Consider the following 17,987-nt stretch of genomic DNA (forward strand, 5'->3'; position numbering starts at 1 on the left):
CTACTGCAACCTATTTTGTACAGTAGTCTACCTCAGTCAACACTCACTTAGTTGCAGTTGGTCCAGAATGCAGCCACCAGATTAAAAACAGGAACTAAGAAAAGAGATCATACAGTATCTCCCCTGTCCTTGCCTCATTGCACTGGCTTCCTATAAAAATTAAAATTGATTTTAAAATCCTTCTTTTCACTTATTAAGCATTACCCGATTCTATCCTGTGAACATATTAGGCCATAAACAGCTTGTAGACCATTAAGATCCCATGACCAGTTTCTTTTGTCTGTCCCTCGGTCTCCCTGCAAATCAAAAGGTGATTCGAGCTTTCTGTGTTGCAACCCCAAGGCTCTGGAACAATCTCCCTCTAAACATCATAATTTGTCCTTCATTGGATGCTTTTAAATCTAATTTAAAGACTTATTTTTACTCCCTTGCCTTTGAGTGACACATGTTATTTCTAATCTGTATTAAATTCATACGTATATTCAATTTTTTTATATTTTTAAATACCAATCTTTATTATTTTATTTTATTGTAAAGCACTTTGGATCAACTATGGTTGTGTAAAATTGTGCTCTATAAATATAGTTTGCCTTGCCATATGCTTATTTTACTAATCATTTTTCTAAAGATTTCAGTATGGCAACCACTGGAGCAATTTTACCTGTGACCAGTTGTCCTTACTACCTCAAGGAATCTCCACTATTATGCTGCGTTCACACCAGACGCGGAACGAGCGTCAAGCGCAAGTGATTTACATGTTAAATCAATGTAACCTCGCAAATAGACATCCTGCGGCGCAATACGTGCGAATGACGAAGATGTGCGAATGGCGCTCTGCGCAGGGCGCGATACGCGCGAATGGCGTGGTGCGAATGGAGCGTTTTGCGTATTTGACACGCTTAATGCACGTTTCGCTCGAGTTAGAAAATCTGAACTTTAGCGGACATTCGCGGCGCGTTAACCAATCAGGAGCTTGCTCTTGTGGGGGCGTGATTGTGACGTATCGCCTGTTGTCGGTGTCCCAGGGGGAAATCCCCCAGCAGACACCGACAAGAAGTTCATCAAACTGGGCTGGGCTCAGTAAGAAGCACCGCTGAAAACCTCCATCAGCCAGGTTCAGTTTCTGGAGGAGTTTTTGAGCTTAAAGTGCTGGATGCACCTCTGAAAGGATGTAGTGGACTCAGAAACGGCCCAAAACGTATCGTCGCTGTTTATCATCCTTCATAAAGCACATAAACACTGTTATTTTCTTCATAAAATCCATGTTAGCCCTTTAGCTATGAAGCTAGAGACACGGGGCAGACAGAAGCCCTGGCCATCACGCGAATCCGCATCTGTTCTGAAGTGAATTTGACACGCGAATGATGCGGGTTTGACGCGCGAATGAAGCGAGTAACCTCAAATGTTCATGCGGCTATTTACGCGCGAATATCGTGATTTATCCGCGCGTTCCGCACCTGGTGTGAACACAGCATTAAAGTGTTCTCTAGTCCCAGACACTGGCATTGGGTAGGGGGTGGAAACTAAGCAGCACTCATAGGTTCATACAAAGAAGTCTTAAATCCTTCCATCTATTGATCAACGGTGATGTATGATGACACCACTGGATTGGAGAACCTCATGAAAAGAGCATCCACATATCCCAACAACTAGCCATTTACAATATTACAGGAACCGGTCACCAGCTCGCCTCTAATGCTGCATGTCCTCTAATACCAGAACCTATACAAGTGGATAGTACCAGAATTCCATGAACGGAGCATTCACAACACCTGGTTGCCAGACAGTGTTATACTGTGTTACCCCTGGTCATTTCATAAATAACTCTCCCACTAAGCCCCCACGTCCAGTATTGAGTACTATTCAACTAACATCTAAATTAATGAACTTATCCTACATTCCAGTAATGCTTTTCAAAATCCTATGTCTGACATTGTTGATTTAGGCTCCACAACCAATGTTAAACACCAAGTGATGAAAACATCAAAAACATCATCTAAAAGTAGAAAATATTTAGGAAAAAAAACTGAGCATGGCCTAGTAAAATACTCCTCTCCTGTTCTCCAAATGCAAGTCAGAGTTCCACATATCAAGGACATTACATTTCAGGTACTAGAGGGATCTAGTGCTGACATCATTCTAAGATGGACCTGACTGGCTAAACACTCTTCTGAATTCAAAGGGGACCCCTTTGAAGTCACATGCTGGTGAGAGTTGTGTCAACAGTTGTGTTCTGCTTCTACCGAGATTGAAAGCCATGGGACTGTGCCATTGAACTGCTGCCTGGAGCTAAAGTCCCTAAATGTTGAGATTATGCCCTGTCTTATGCCCTGATTATTCCAGAGTGCAAAGTTATGGAGGAGTAAGTAGAGGAGACTCTTAAACAAGGATTCATATGTCCACCGACATCACTGTCTGCTTCCAACTTTTTCTTTGCGGGCAAGAAGCATGGAGGTCGTCAACCCTGAAACAATTACTGGACACTTAACTCCCAGATCATCCAGCTGCCCTATCCACTTCCCCTGTCGCAGCAGACTTTGGGGACCCCAGAGAAACTCACGTCTCTTCCACATTAAGACCTGCAGAGTGCCTACAACCTCATTCAAATCAGAGAAAGTGACGAGTAGAAGACATCTTTCATTACCTTCAACCTTGCACTATGAATAACAACCTATGCCATATGCAATTTGCATCTTTCAGACTTTTATGACTCTACCTGGGATCGGAGTCTCTTGCTGCCCTGAAAGAAGTCCCCACTATACTGGTTATTTGTTTCTCAATACAGAAGCAGATCAGCATTGTCACATGCTCCACATCCACTCAGGTACAGAATTCATCCAGCATTCCACATTTCTCTATTAAAACCTTCTGGCTCAAGATGACTTCCTCTCCTCCAGAAGTGCTGAAACCACCAACAATCTACCAGGTATGGGAGATCTTGAATTCACAACACTGGAGCATCTGAGTATTTGATAAACTGGCAGGGGTATGGACCAAATAACCGATCATGGATACCCAGAGTAGTGAATTCCATCAACTGTATCCAGACTGTCTAGCCCCTGGAGGAGGGGGTAATGTCAGGCAGTCACCACGGCCATTTCGCCACCTGGATTCCAATTTACCCACTCACAAACCCCTGATTACTGATTCCCCCCACTTGTGCACTCCCGCATGAGTCCAGTTTATAGTTACTCTGCACTTACCCATTATCCAGTCTACACCTATTAACATACCTGACTTACCTGGATTACCATTTGTCTCTTCGTCTTATGGTCCCTTTGTCTCTTGGTCTCAGCGTTCCCCTGGGTCATACTGTGACCCGCATAGAAATACTTTCAGATAAGCTACCTCATAATAAACATGACCTGTTCTGCACTATCGTGTACAATCCTGACAATAAACATACCTATTATGCCGAGTTCAGACTGCATGATTTTGAAAGTAGTTGTGTCACAGATGTTTTCACACTGCATGACTATCTGAGCTAGCGTTTTGTCGCTGCTTTGTTTACACTGCAAGATGGATCGCCGACAGGGGCTTTCACATTGCATGACTTTACAATAGGAAGAATCCCCGACAACTTTGTCTAAACTACGTCTCACAACCAAAAATACATAATATATCTTTTGTTATTAACTACACAAAGAGAAAGAAGCGCTTTTAACTTCTCCCCCAACCTCCCGCTTGCCAGCAGGTACACATACACACAAGTGAATGCTGCTCTCTCATTGGCTGTAGTCGATCGCTGACGTTATTTTCAGTCAAAACTCATTTCACACGGCATGATTTGAATCGCCGACATCTCCAGATATTCAGCACGCCAAATATCTCACAGGCATCGGCGACTCATCAGCGATTCTCTCAGATCGTGTCTTTGATAGTTCATACTGTGTGATTGTCACACGTACACGAGCACAGATTTGCCTGTGATTTCAGGCATTTGTCCGCGATTTCTCAAAACCTGTCGGCGAGTCAAAATCGGGGCTAAAATCATGCACTCTGAACTAGACATTACTTGCACGTATTCTGTCTTCATTTTCCTTGTGTGTGACACACTTTTTTATGCTACATTATTCGTAACTGCACGATAACGTTGCAATATTTTTTAAACAATTCTTGTAATTGTCTGCGTCAATAGCCTAGCGGTACACAGAAGTGCTCATGGCGACCCGAGTTTGATTCCCGGCTCAAGGTTCCCGACGCCTTTGCCAATCCTTACTCTTCTCTCAATCCTTGAAGTTACATTTTTATACTTTAGAACTGAATATTTCTTTCCTGCAATTAAAACTTTAAACTTTATGATTTGACTTTTTTAACTTTATTTTATGAGGTTGTTGGGGGGTTTTTTATCCGCAAAACTTTAGTTGGCTGTATTTAGTGCAGTTAGTTTGTTGTTGTTGTTTGTAAAACCACCATCTGCTTGTTCAAAAAAGCTAGCTTGACTATAATTATATTACATAAAATTAAAAATATCTGCAAATTTTACAAGTAACAGTTTCACAATAGTTTTTCCAACAATGTCTACAGACTGGTTTGTAGATTTCATTTGGCTCAGGTGCCTCCTACATTGTCAGTCAATGGGTGAGCAGTATTGAGTGCCAGAAAAAAAAAAATTCTCTCAGTGCTTTGAAAAGTAATTGCACACCTCTCCTCAACTAACCACATGATTTGAGGTATCATTCATGTCTGTAGCACAAACGGTTAGTCTAAATCCCTAAACCTTTGAATGAGCAGTATTACTGATGGCTGCCTTAAGCTGCGGTAAAGAAAAACAGATGGCCACAAAAAGAGTTAGGAAGCAAAATAGTTTCTCTTCCACATTTCTTATTTTAAATTCAAAAGATTAAATAGTAGGAAGCAGTTGTAGTAAAGGGGAGAGAAAGAGGGGAAAAAGAGCAAAAGATTGTTGGGTTGCGTCTCAGGTACATGCCTTCATTCGTTTCAGTGGATTATTCATTTCCTTTTGAAGTGAAGCTGCTCGCCCAGCGAGGAATGTCTGAAAGGCAGCTGAAAGGAGACTCTCATATTTCTCCAAGAGCAGCTTGTCATCTGGGGGGTAAATACGTCTGTATGGAGAGAAAGAGAGAGAGGAGAAAAAAGGGTTTTATCTGATTATCTGATTTAGCAGCCTGGTCTGCCTGCTTTTCTAATCACTTAAACAAACCTCGATCGTTCTTTTCACACATACGTTTGTCCATTTATGCTGTGTATATTCTAATGATTAATAAACTTGTCTTTGTATTAGACGTTAAGACTAAACAAAAGCCAAAGATGTGTAAACATCTGCCTATATCTCAGTGATGGATCTTCAGATCAGCTCCGTTTTGGGTCATGTATATAATCAAAACCAGCAACTGGCTTTGCTTCAGCCCCAGGTTGAACAAAAGGCATCAGACGGAGACCCCCTACGGCACAAAATTGTGCTTTGAATGTATTCATATTTTCAGTCACACTGAAACAAACACATTTTCAGAAGGTATTGTTCACTAATGGTGGACTTATTATTCTACACTACCTGACAAAAGTCTTGTCGCTCTCCAAGTTTTAGGAACAACAAATCATACTTTGATTTCTAGTTGATCATATGAAGTGGCTTATATGAAAGGCAAATGCCTGTAGATTATGCCTGTTGTACCAAAATAAAATATGATCATGACTTTATTTTTAATTATTTAATTAGGACAGTAAGGTCTGACTTTGCTGAGACAAAAGTCTTGTCACTTAACAGAAGTAATGTGCAGTTTAGAATATAGTCACGGTTCAATGAAAAAAGAATATTGTGTATGACTCCCATGAGCTTGGAGGACTACATCCATACATCTCTGCTATAACAAATAATAAAGAAATCTGGAATGACAAAAAAGCGATCTTGCAGGACTCCCAAAGTTCATAAAGATTCATTGGGTTCATCTTCGATGCCTCCTCCTTTATCTTAACCCAGACATCCTCAATAATGTTCATGTCTGGTAAATGGGCTGGCCAATCCTGCAGCACCTTGACCTTCTTTGCTTTCAGGAGATTTAATGTGGAGGCTGTAGTGTGAGAAGGAGCGCTATCCTGCTGTAGAATTTGCCCTCTCCTGTGGTTTGTAATGTAATGAGCAGCACAGATGCCTTGATGCATCAGGCTGTTGATGTTGCCATCCACTCTCTAGATCTCTTGCAAGGCCCTATTCTGAATGTAACCCCAAACCATGATTTTTCCTTCACCAAACTTGACTGATTTTTCTGAGAATCCTGGGTCCATTGAGAATCTTGGGATGCAGTTCAACACATAATTCATCAGAAAAATCTACCTTCTGCCACTTTTTTAAATGATCAACAAAAAAGTCCTGTTATTTTTTTTTTTGCTCTTACAACTGGGATAGACGACTAGACTTGTCAGGTAGTGTAGTAATCTGTTTACAAAAGCAAAAACATACAACTGATCAAAGTTTTGATCCATTTAATAATATTAACACTCACTCACTTTCTTTCAGTGTATTCCCTTCTTTATCAGTGGTCACCAAGTTTTAAGAGATGCAACTTTTGATTTTGTTAACGTACAATTAAAAGCTGAAATGAACTCGAAGATAATCACATTCTTTAAAATTATTTTTGTAATTATCTAATGTTAACGAATAACCCTCTAAGTATTACTATAATACTATGTATCAAGTTTACAATAGCAAAAAGTAAACCGAATAGAAAATAATTAAATAAATGCAGTTAAAGTCAGAATTATTAGCCCCCCTTTGATTTTTTTTTCTTTTTTTAAATATTTCCCAAATGATGTTTAACTGAGCAAGGAAATTTTCATAGTATGTTTGATAATATTTTTTCTACTGGAGAAAGTCTTATTGTTTTATTTCAGCTGGAATAAAAGCAGTTTTGAAAAAAAAAAAATACATCAAGGTCAAAATTATAAGCCCCTTTAAACTATATATTTTTTTCGTTATTCGTTAACCATCGTTATACAATAACTTGCCTAACTATTCTAACCTGCCTAGTTAGAATTAAATTATTATCAGTTATATGTTTAGAAATGTTAAACAGAAATTTAACGGGGGGCTAATAATTCTGACTTCAACTGTATACATACAGACATACATACATACTCACAACATCTTTGTGTGATATACCAGTTGTTACAAACATTGGGCTAAATCTAGCATTAGTATTGCAAAAAAACCAATACATCTGCTATCACAACTTTAATGGGACACATCACAATGTCACATCCTCAGTAGATTTATTTCCTTTCTGTAGCATTGCTTTTCCTTTTTTAGAAAACAAAAAGAAAAAATGACCCACCACTTGAAAACCACCCCAGCAGACACACAACGCCATAATATTATGTTAGCACGTGAAATGACGTTGATATTTAGTTGTTTTTAGGTTGTGCTTGAAAGTGATCAAAATCCAACATCAAGCCAACATCTTAAACCAACTTATTGACGTTTACTCATCATGTACGGCAACCAAAACCCAAAGTCTGATAGACGTCACAAAGATAACGTCCACTACGTCAGTTGTGCATCCCTCTTGGTCATAATTGAGCAGCTACACCTTCGAAATGGGTAGATAAAATACACAACAATTGTTGAGAAAGTCTTATAAAAGCAGTTTTTAATTTTGAGATTTCAAAATTTCAGGCACACAACATCATAAGACGTTAATTTTAGGTAAGATTTAGTTTGTGACATCAGATGACCAAAATCCAATGACTAGGCAGCGTTAAATGACGTTGATATTTGGTTGAATTTGAAAGGTTGTGTTTGAAAGTGACCAAAATCCAACGTCGATCCAACATCTTAACCCAACGTCAATCGTAAATACTGACATTTGTTCGATAGGTATGGCAACCAAAATCCAACGTCTGATAGACATCATAGTGGTAATGTCCACACAACGTCAAGCTGTAACATCATTAAACGTTATTATTTGATTGTTTTTAGGTTGCATTGGAAAGTAACCAAAATGCAAGGTCTGTCTAACATTGCACATTGACGATGGCCTGACGTCAACCCGATTTTTTTCTTTCCAAACAAGATGCAACGTCCCACGATATTTGGGTACAACGTCAATCTGATGTCATGTTGACGTCCTGTGCCTGCCGGTACTGATCCTATCTCAATCTAAATAAACAGTGAAGGTCCGATAGTGTGACATTTAAAAAAAAAGCTTATTTTGGAATCCGGATTCAACATAATCAAAAGCTCAAGCAATGTAAATGTTCAGATCAGACGATAAACTGCCCCAAATCCATTAACAGCTACAAGCATGATGGACAAACTTGTGTGAGAGAAGTAATCTAGTAAGCATAAGTGGGCTTAGTCCTCAGCATATGGCACATGTTGAAATCTGGGTCTGACCCACAAACCTCAAACACTCTTTATTTCTCATGTTTCAGCATCTTTTGGGGTGTTTTTTATTTAGAGTTGAACAGAACAGCAGTTCCATGCAAAAGGAGCAAAATGACCTATTTATGAAGAGGCATTCATTTCATATTCCTCCTCTGAGGCTCTGACGTAGAGGCTTCTTATTAAAGAGTGATTTGTTGCAATTACCATGTGACTAGAGGAAGAAATGCAGCAGATTCTAAATGATGCAACTGCCACCCTGCTTCTATGGTAAATGCAAAAGTCAGGTTAGGTTAATCGGGTCTAAATGGCATGTCTTTATTCGGGAGATCCGAGTGCCTAAATCAGAATGTAAGAAATGATAAGATTAATAAAATAAGAGAAGCTTTTGGCTGCTGACAAATGATGGCTTCTTTACAAAATATTAGTCATTAAAGGAGCTACTTGAAGTCATTTAATGTTGTGAAGTAAGCGTTGGCCTTGTCTGACAGGAATATAATGAGCTACGCACAACATTTGGTACTTCTAGAACAAGAACATGGTTTTTAAATGGAGGTAGTGTCGAAGCCAAAAAGTCAGAAGCTAAATTTGTCAGAGTTTGTTGGCAACAACATGTCAACAAAATCTACAAGAATAAGTCAGAAAGTTGCAAAGTATAAGGATGCACTACATTTTCAGATGCTAAATGGCTGTTAATATGAGCCAAAAAAAAAGATTATGCTGTGACACACTGTCCAGTGCACTGGTTTAACTCTCCCTTCAGCTGTAGACATTGCGTACTAGACATAAGCTGCGATCACACTGCACTTTTCTCCCCATAGACTAGTGGTTCCCAACCTTTTTTCCCTGAGACATCCTTTTTCCCCTTGAAGATATTGTGAGGCCCCCCTCCACGGTTATTAATATTACAGCTCATAAAAGTTTGCAGTAGTGATGACAAAAAATGTGTTTCGTAGGTTGCTAGGCGACCATTAACCGTTTTCTCAGAGGATGACAAGCTGAAAAAACATTGCTGTCGCTCTGATACAAGTTTTTTTGTTGAGAAAAGTACTTTACAAGACGCAAGATGTGCAACACCTGAAACTACGAACACTGGAAGCCTGTGCTGGCATTTCTCCTGTGGTGTTGCTATCAGTGTGTGAAGAGTGGGAGAAGAGGCTTGCATTGACGATCAAACACAATGGGCAGCACATTGAACACATTTTATAAGTGGTCAGAAACTTGTAAATAACTCATGAAAGAATAAATATAAGTTAAAACCAAGCACACTATTGTTTTTCTTGTGAAATTCCCAATAAGTTTGATGTGTCAAATGACCCTATTCCTAATGAAAAAACAAATGTTGGATCCAAGATTGTCGACTTTAAAATGGCCACCATGATCACCACCCATCTTGAAAAGCTTGCCCCCTCACATATACTAACGTGCCACAAACAGGACGCTAATATCACCAACAATTTCCATTTTATTGAGGTGTATGCATTTAAATGGCCCACCCTGTATATCTAGCTCAATTAATAGATTGCTAGAAGGCGTTAAGCAGACCCCTACTGAAAAATCTAGCTGAAGATGACCAGCTAAAACCAGCTTGACCAGCCTAGCAGGCTGAGAGCCCAGCCAAAACCAGCTATGTTTAGCTTAAACCAGGCTGGTCAAGCCGGTTTTAGCTGGATTTAGCTGGTCATTTTCCATTCTGACCAGCTAAGACCAGGCTGGAAATTGCTGGAAACCAGCCTGGAAGTGGCCAAAACCCCTCTAAAACCAGCCTGATTGACCAGCTAAAACCAGCCAACCAGCCTAGGCTGGTTTAAGCTGGATTTTTTAGCAGGGACAGCACAGACATAACCTAATGACTGCTCGTTTACAAGTTTTTTTTTTCTATTTTAATAGTTTCCTTTAACTAGTTCTGGACCCACGATTGCTGCCAAAATTGACAGCATAGACCATTTTAATAAACAGAACGCTTCCCAAACATTGGCTTTTAACTTGTCTTGGTGTTTTATTACAGTATCTGCATTTTTGTTTTAAATTTTTACAGCCAACCCTTGTCCTTGCTCTCTCAACATGAGATCCCAACAAATAGTTTCATACCATCACATACCCCAAACCAAACCACAAGAGACCCCACAGGTGTAAGCAAGCATTCTTACAGGATAACAATCGTAAAAGCGGCTTCCCTACCTGTAGTTCCCCAGGTGCCGCTTTTCGTGCTCGTCCCTGGAGACTTGCTTGCGGACTTGAGCCAGTCTTTCTTTCTGAAAGCACAACATAAGTGAGTAGGCAGTGAGAAGTGGGAAGAATGACAGAGAAATGAATCCCCGTTTCAGCTAGTGCTATCCTGCAGTGTAATTTAGCCACCCAAAACCGAATAACAATGTCACAAAATGACTCGTTTGCTATATTACAAGGCCCCTTAATGAAGTCTGAGAGTTAGCGAGCACGTATAACAGCCTCTACTCTACACTTGTTAATACAGGGGGCCTATTCATAATTCATATGGATTTAACTCCCACTGTACCATTTTAATACATCAAAAAATATAATTGTGGAAAGGTCAGCTGGTCAATTTGCTGTGGCGCAGCAGGGTGTCTTTTATAATAGTCACTGATCTCTGCTAAATGCTGGTACAGGCAAGTTCGTTCAGCCCCCAATCCCCAAATCTCACTCCTCTTTTGCGTCTAGCTTTGCCCTTTGAAAATACCACCTACCTGCAGTCATCTCAACCTCATTCATCTCTTCAGATAATAAAAAGTTGATCGGAAGGAAGACCAATTCAAGGGCTGGTGCGCAACTTTTGAGAACACTCTTTGTCTTTATGCTGGCTAACTGAAATATGATAAACTAAATGTTTAATGCTCTGTTGGTTTGGCCATCGTTATTATATAAAAAAATTGACAAAACAGGCGAGATATGAACATATGGGGAAAAAAAATCTCAAGCCTGAATCTCTATCCCATGGCTCCATGATTAAAAAGATATTTTGCTTCATAACTTAAAGGAAACCGATTACGCTGCTTAGAAATGCACTGATCCCAATACTTAGATCGGATATCGGTTCGATGTCACATATTTTGCGTGCACGATATATTTAGTGTAATTTATAAACCAACAACAGTTTGTGTTTTGGTACTGAAGCACATAAACGAACCTTGTTTTGAACTTCACCTCAAATCGTCTTGTTTATTTTGTAGAAAACCGACCAACTAAAATTCTAATAAAAATAGGAAATGTATAAAAAATAAAAATATGATCACATCTGTGATACTTATCACTATCCTGATCACGACTGTATTGATCGATACTCATAATTTTGGCATTGTGATTGGATCAGGTAAAAATATATATATATATATATATATATATATATATATATATATATATATATATATATATATATATATATATATATATATATATATATATATATATATTGGTGGATCCCTAATTACCATATTAAAAAGTTTGAAAAAACAGGCAGAATTAGAACATGCATCTTCCACAAGGGAAAAAAAATCTCAAGCCTGTATCTCTAGCCCATGGCTCCAACATAAAAATTATATTTTGCCTCATCACTTAAAGGACATCTAGTATGCATCTTTTTACAGAATGTCAAATAAATCTCCAATGTTCCAAGAGTGTGTATGTGAAGTGACATGTCAAAACATCCCACAAATAATGTTTTATAACTCTTTGAAACGGTCACTTGTAGGCTTTAATCCAAATTGTGTCATTTTGGTGACTTAAATTGGCTTTAGATTCTAATGAGATTGTCCTGATTGTGTGATTTCAAAAGAGGGCGGAGCTACAAATGCCTACGTGTCAGCATAGTGGCAGATTCAAAAATAAGAATAACAACCTATGCTAATTAGGGACAGATTTGCATTAATGAGCGGGACTTTCCCCCTTCTGTAGACAAGTACAAAGGGAGCATGTCAACAAAAGTGTTTCTGTAGACTGAAGTGTATTTATGCAGTGTGATTATATAAAACAAAATACAAAAATTATATTTACATGATTCTGCCACACAACTGTCTTTAAACTCCTTATAAAAGCAATTTTAGCATGATAGACCCCCTTTAAACATGAAAGCTTTTCTGAAAGCTAAATGTGTCGCACCAGTTCCTCCCTTCTGCGTTCTAGCAAGTGGCGTTGTTTCTCCCATTCTGAAGACCCGGCAGTCAGTTTCCGCATGGATCCCTGTCCGTACAGTCGGCGCTGGGCTTCTGCCTTCTGCTGAGCCAGATTCCGCCGTTTATCACTCGCTCTTGGTAAGAAAAAATGAAAACAAAATAAAAAGTAGCACTCAAAGTAGCACAAACTCACAGAAATTCTGGAAAAACTCTGCAACTCTATACATCACTTGACTTGACAGCATTCACCATGATTTCATCGCTCACTGGCCCTTTAAATTTGCTGTTGTAAGTGGCCACTCAGGGTCAGTGGGCTCCTGAACCGCTGGGAACCCTCCAGTTTTTATTGATACGACTTTCGCACTTCTGAGTTCTTGTCACTGAGTTATTGGTTTTGTCCTGCGACTGCTGGGGAAATAACGTGGGAGTCGCTTGATATGTTACTGGTAAGAACTCAGCTGGGACGCGGTGAGCATCTGCGGAGACCTTCAAGAAAATAACTACGGCAGAACGGAAGCAATGCACCCAGAAACCTGATCCACTGCAAGATTGAGTTTGTCTGCTGTTGTTTTCTACTCTAGGACCATTGCTGGGCCACTCTGGTATATTTAGTACAAAAGTTGGAACTGGGATTTGAAGGCCAGGTCTACAGTAATCAATCACTGGATACCCTGTATACTGATGCACAACTGCACACACAGGTATACGCAGGCAGTACGGCAAGTAGATAACCACAGCAAAGAAACAAATAAACTTAAAAGGAATACCTCATGTTAAATACAATACAATCATATTCATTGAAGAAAAAACTGATTCACCGCACTGTTTGACAAAAAAAGTATCATCTTAAGAGTCAACAGGAGTCTATGGTGTGTTCATACAGTAGTAATTGACATTAAAGTAAAAAAATTACCAACTTAAAGTAACCAAAAGAATTTGCTCATCTTTTAAAGCCATCAATTTCAACTAATTGCATTCATTAAAATTCAGTTTACCTGGTAATTCATGTGACATATCTGCTAATGACACCAAAATGGAAGCTACATCCAATGCTATGCTGTACATCTTTGATGCTTACTAATTAAAGTCTTAGCCAGAACTTCATTAAGGCACTGCTTAATGGATGACATCTTTAGGCAAATTGTTTGCCGTTGAACATAGAAGAGGAAATTCTGACCAATGAGTTGTATAGTATTTCTTTTTCCTACTATGGAAGGCAATAGCTACAGGTTTTCAGCTTTCTTTAAATGATCTTTTTCAAGTTCACACTTAGCTGATGATTGATTATAAAGCTTGTTTAAAACATGCTGCCCCAGGAGAGAACCCTGAGCTCATAAGATCCTCGAGCCAGGAGCTCCCTCACGTTTGCAGAGGAGAGGGGAGTTTGAGCTCAGATAGATCTCGAGAACTCCCCTGCTGTTGTAGCTAATGAACAGATTAGTCTTAAGAGAAGACTATTTACTAGGAGCATGTCTATGATGCTAATTTGGAGTAGTCAATTAACTTAGGTTGCATGTTTTTTGACGGTGGGAGGAAACCGGAGAACCCGGGGGAAACCCACAGAGCACGGGGAGAACGTGTAAACTCCGCAGAGAAAGGTTGGCTGGCTTGGTAAGGACTAGAACCAGTACATTCTTGCTGTGAGGCAACAGTGCTAACTACTGGGCCACGGTGCCACCCATCTAGGAAATGAGGAGGAGTAGGGGTTTAAGGGGGGATTCTTCGAAACGAAGATGGCTATCATATGGACCTTGGGGTACTTATAGTGGCTTAGGAATCGTCTGATTGGTGAATCATAAATTGAATAATGCGGGGCCGGCTGCAAGAAATCATAAGCACGCGATCCTCTCAAAATTAGTTTATAAATAAACTTCACTTAGTGTTCAGCAGAATAAAGAAACTCATAAAGATTTAGATCTACTAGAGGTATAAATAATTTAGAATTTTGTGATTTGTTCTGTATTTATGAGTAATATTTCATTTTAAGGTGAATTATTGCTTCAATTAACCTTTTCATGAGTACAATCACACTGGTGTGATCAGAATGTTCAGATCGCATCATCAACTGCTAAAATTCAAATCTGCAAGCTGAGGCACAGAAAGTGGTGCGCAGTGCCTGTAATAAATCATAATTAATCCTTTCTTTCAAATGTATTTATTTATTTATTCAGTTGGAGTGTTTTTTTTTTTCTGTTGTGGTCGACGTGTGTTCAACATGTAAAGAAATAAAAAACATAAATAGCTCTGATTTTGCATGCAATTGCCACACAATATCAAGTCCACAATGCTTTTGATGTGTTCCTTCAAATCAAACAGTCTCAAAAACAATTAAATGAGGGCCCATCGAAAAATTCCAAGCAACTTCTTAGAGATCACCGAATCAATATTGTTCTAAAACACTGAAGACTTATGAATGGTGGACAATGAAGAGTGAGTTTTCTGATTTACTCTTATTCTCTTTCTAATGGGACTCTGGAGAGAGCATTGCTTCATACCTGATGTTGAGCAGTTTCAGGGCATTAAGTAAAGCCCCCTTCTTCACGTCGTAATCAATCTTTTGATCTGTCCCAAAACTCGGTGCACGATTGATCTGCAGAGGAAAGACAGAGTAATATTGCTTTTTTCTTCTTCCAAAAACCAAAAACTCCATCAATATACAGTACAGTACAACGTTTAAAGGACATTGACAAGTCACAGTAGCAATAACCACTGTTATACTAAAATAACAAGGCTCTCATAACAATTAGTGTTGCAAGACATGTTTGTTGCTAATGTTGAGGATTATATAGCTTGGCTCATAATATATTACAAGACTTCAGAATTAAGCTATACAGCAGCTTTGCGTGGGGAAAAAAAACAGAAATGTACATCATCATTCACTTATAATCTTCCCTTCCAACAAGACTAGCACAATGAGTCAATTACTGCATTTTCAAATAATGCCGAATCGTCCTTGTGGCTTAACCCTTATGTTCTGTTGGGGATGTTTTCATCCACTCTGGGGTGATTTTGAGTCTTAATTTGGCCATAACTTTTTCTGTTTCAGCTAGCAAAATTATTTTTGGTAACAAATCTTATTTCACCACATATTTTGAGAAAATGCTTTGAAGTAAAAAAAAAAAAAAAAAAACTCAATGATACACTCTAAGCAAATGTACTAAACTTTTGTTGTGTTCGAAATGAAAACATCCACCCACAAAACTGCATCAGATTAATATTTTTTACATTTATTTAGCATAAATCTGTTATTACAGGATTTCAACTCTTTAATTGCCAAATTCATAAATGATGTCACTGATTGGGTGAAAAAAAAACCTACAAAATTTTGTATTTTCATTATATAAAGTAATTGTGGACTGGATTTTTTTCTATCTTTTATCAAAGTCTTGGACATGTGAAACATCAGTGCTTTTGATGCATTGTTTTTGATTAATTTTCTTTTTGTTCCTCCTTATTTACTGGTGGCTCTTTCCTACAGCTATGTGTACACCTATTCATTGTACATATCACTGTCAATTTTAAATTGTCCCGTTTTTTTGGGAGTATGCTGTTGTATTTGCACTGTCTGTATTTTGCACTGTCGTTGCATTTGCACTGTATTTTGTATTGTCTGGAGCCAGCACCTAAGCTTTTCACTCATCATAGCACACATGCTTCTGATGATGCGACAATAAAAGTGGTTTGATTTGATTTTGTTTTTGCATCACTGACTTCCATTATAATCACTTTTTTTTATATACAAAACCATGACACCATATAATCATGCATTTTTGATTGTTGGTAGTTTTCCATGTTGGGAAGAGGTACAATTTTTACTGTTGATCATTAGTTGGCAGCATTAACTCTTTAGATAGGCCTACGCAAAAATAATAATAATACTAGTTTCTGGATTTTATATGGAGTATAACAGCAAATTAAATTGTGTGTATGTGTGTCTGAGTTTGTAAAAATCAAAATATGCACCTCAGCTCCCAGGACTACATGTAGTAAATAAAAACAATGACAATAACTAAACTGCATCTGTCAGATTCACCAAAGTACCACTTTGAACCAGTTCAAAAATACACAGATAAGATCAGAAATATATCTAAAAGAAATATATAGTGCAATGCATCGCTTCCTCTAACCCAAAGTTAGACTGTGCCAATATTCTTGTGAAGAGTACGATGTTGGATTTAAATCATTTAATCATTTACTTTACATTATGCATTTCATACTAGTATGTTCATCAGTAATAGAAACATATTTTTCCAACAAATCCCCATTAAACAATTCACTCAAAAATCCTTTCATTTTTATAAAGTTACTGAATAATTTCAAAAAGGCAACCAGCAACAGCACATATCAAGTCAGCACCTTAAAGTCCCTATGAAATCAAAATAAAGTTTTTTAGACGTTAGTATAAGTATAGTATTCATAGGGATATTCATAAGCTAGTGTGCTGCTCCAAAAGAAGATTAGAAGATAAATATACAGTTGAAGTCACAATTATTAGCCCTCCTTTGATTTTATTTTATTTTTTGATATTTACCAAATGAAAAAGAGGAAATTTTCACAGTATGTCTGATAATATTTTTTTCTTCTGGAGAAAGTCTTATTGGTTTTATTTCGGCCAGAAATAAAGCAGTTTTTAATTTTTTAGACACCATTTTAGGAACAAAATTATTAGCCCCTTTAGGCAATTTTTTTCCGATAGTCTACAGAACAAACCATCAACTAACTAGGCTAATTAGGTTAACTAGACAGGATAGGGTAATTAGGCAAGTTATTGTATAATGATAGTTTGTTCTGTAGACTACTGAAAAAAATAAATAGCTTAAAGGGGCTAATATTTGTGACCTTAAAATGAGTAAAAAAAATAAATAAATTTAAAACTGCTTTTATTCTAGCCAAAATAAAAATAAAAAATTTGACTTTCTCCAGAAGAAAAATATTATCATATATACTTTAAAAAACGTCCTTGCTCTGTTAAACATCATTTGGGTAATATTTTAAAAAGAAAAAAAATGCAAAGGAGGCTAATATTTCAACTGTATAATATTTTCTGTTATGAACTAACAATAAAATAAAAATAAAATAAAATAAAAAAATAAAAAAAAATAAAAGAAAAAATAAATAAAATAAAATAAACACCATACAATAGGTAAAAGTGTATTTTAAATAACTGAGACAGACATCAAATTTTTTCAGTATACCTACACATAACTTCAGTCAACCTGAGTGGCTAGGAACACACCAGTAAGGAACAGACCAAAAAAAGTTTCAAAGCTTCATTGTCTACACAATCACGGCATGATAAACAGCAATCATAAGAATCTTCCCCGGAAGAAAGGAAGGAACAATATGAGGGTGAGTAATGATGACCTCTATGGAGTGGAGCTCTGCATGTAGGTCAAGAAACACTCTGCAAACAAGTGCAACTTTGATCTTGTTTGCAGCGGAGCTTTCAAAGCACAGCCAGAGATTACCAGACAATTCACATGACATATCATTGCATAGGTGATGCCATTATATAA

General features: G+C 37.9%; 1 protein-coding gene across 12 annotated transcripts in view; it reads right to left on the reverse strand.

The window, feature by feature from the left end:
* ttll7 (tubulin tyrosine ligase-like family, member 7) overlaps positions 1 to 17,987 on the reverse strand; it is a 169,521-nt gene that overhangs the window by 63,317 nt on the left and 88,217 nt on the right. For 11 of the 12 annotated variants that reach the window (XR_012386843.1, XR_012386842.1, XR_012386845.1 and 8 more), the window contains 4 exon segments: positions 14,967 to 15,061; positions 12,458 to 12,605; positions 10,523 to 10,596; positions 4,931 to 5,066 (listed from right to left, as the gene is read on the reverse strand). Coding sequence is in view for 7 of the 12 variants with exons in the window: in XM_009305813.5 (XP_009304088.2) it covers positions 4,931 to 5,066; positions 10,523 to 10,596; positions 12,458 to 12,605; positions 14,967 to 15,061 (453 nt within the window). In the remaining 5 variants the exon portion in view is untranslated. 12 annotated transcript variants of the gene reach the window in all.

This window comes from Danio rerio, chromosome 11 (genome assembly GCF_049306965.1).
Source record: "Danio rerio strain Tuebingen ecotype United States chromosome 11, GRCz12tu, whole genome shotgun sequence".
Taxonomy (NCBI): Eukaryota; Metazoa; Chordata; class Actinopteri; order Cypriniformes; family Danionidae; genus Danio; species Danio rerio.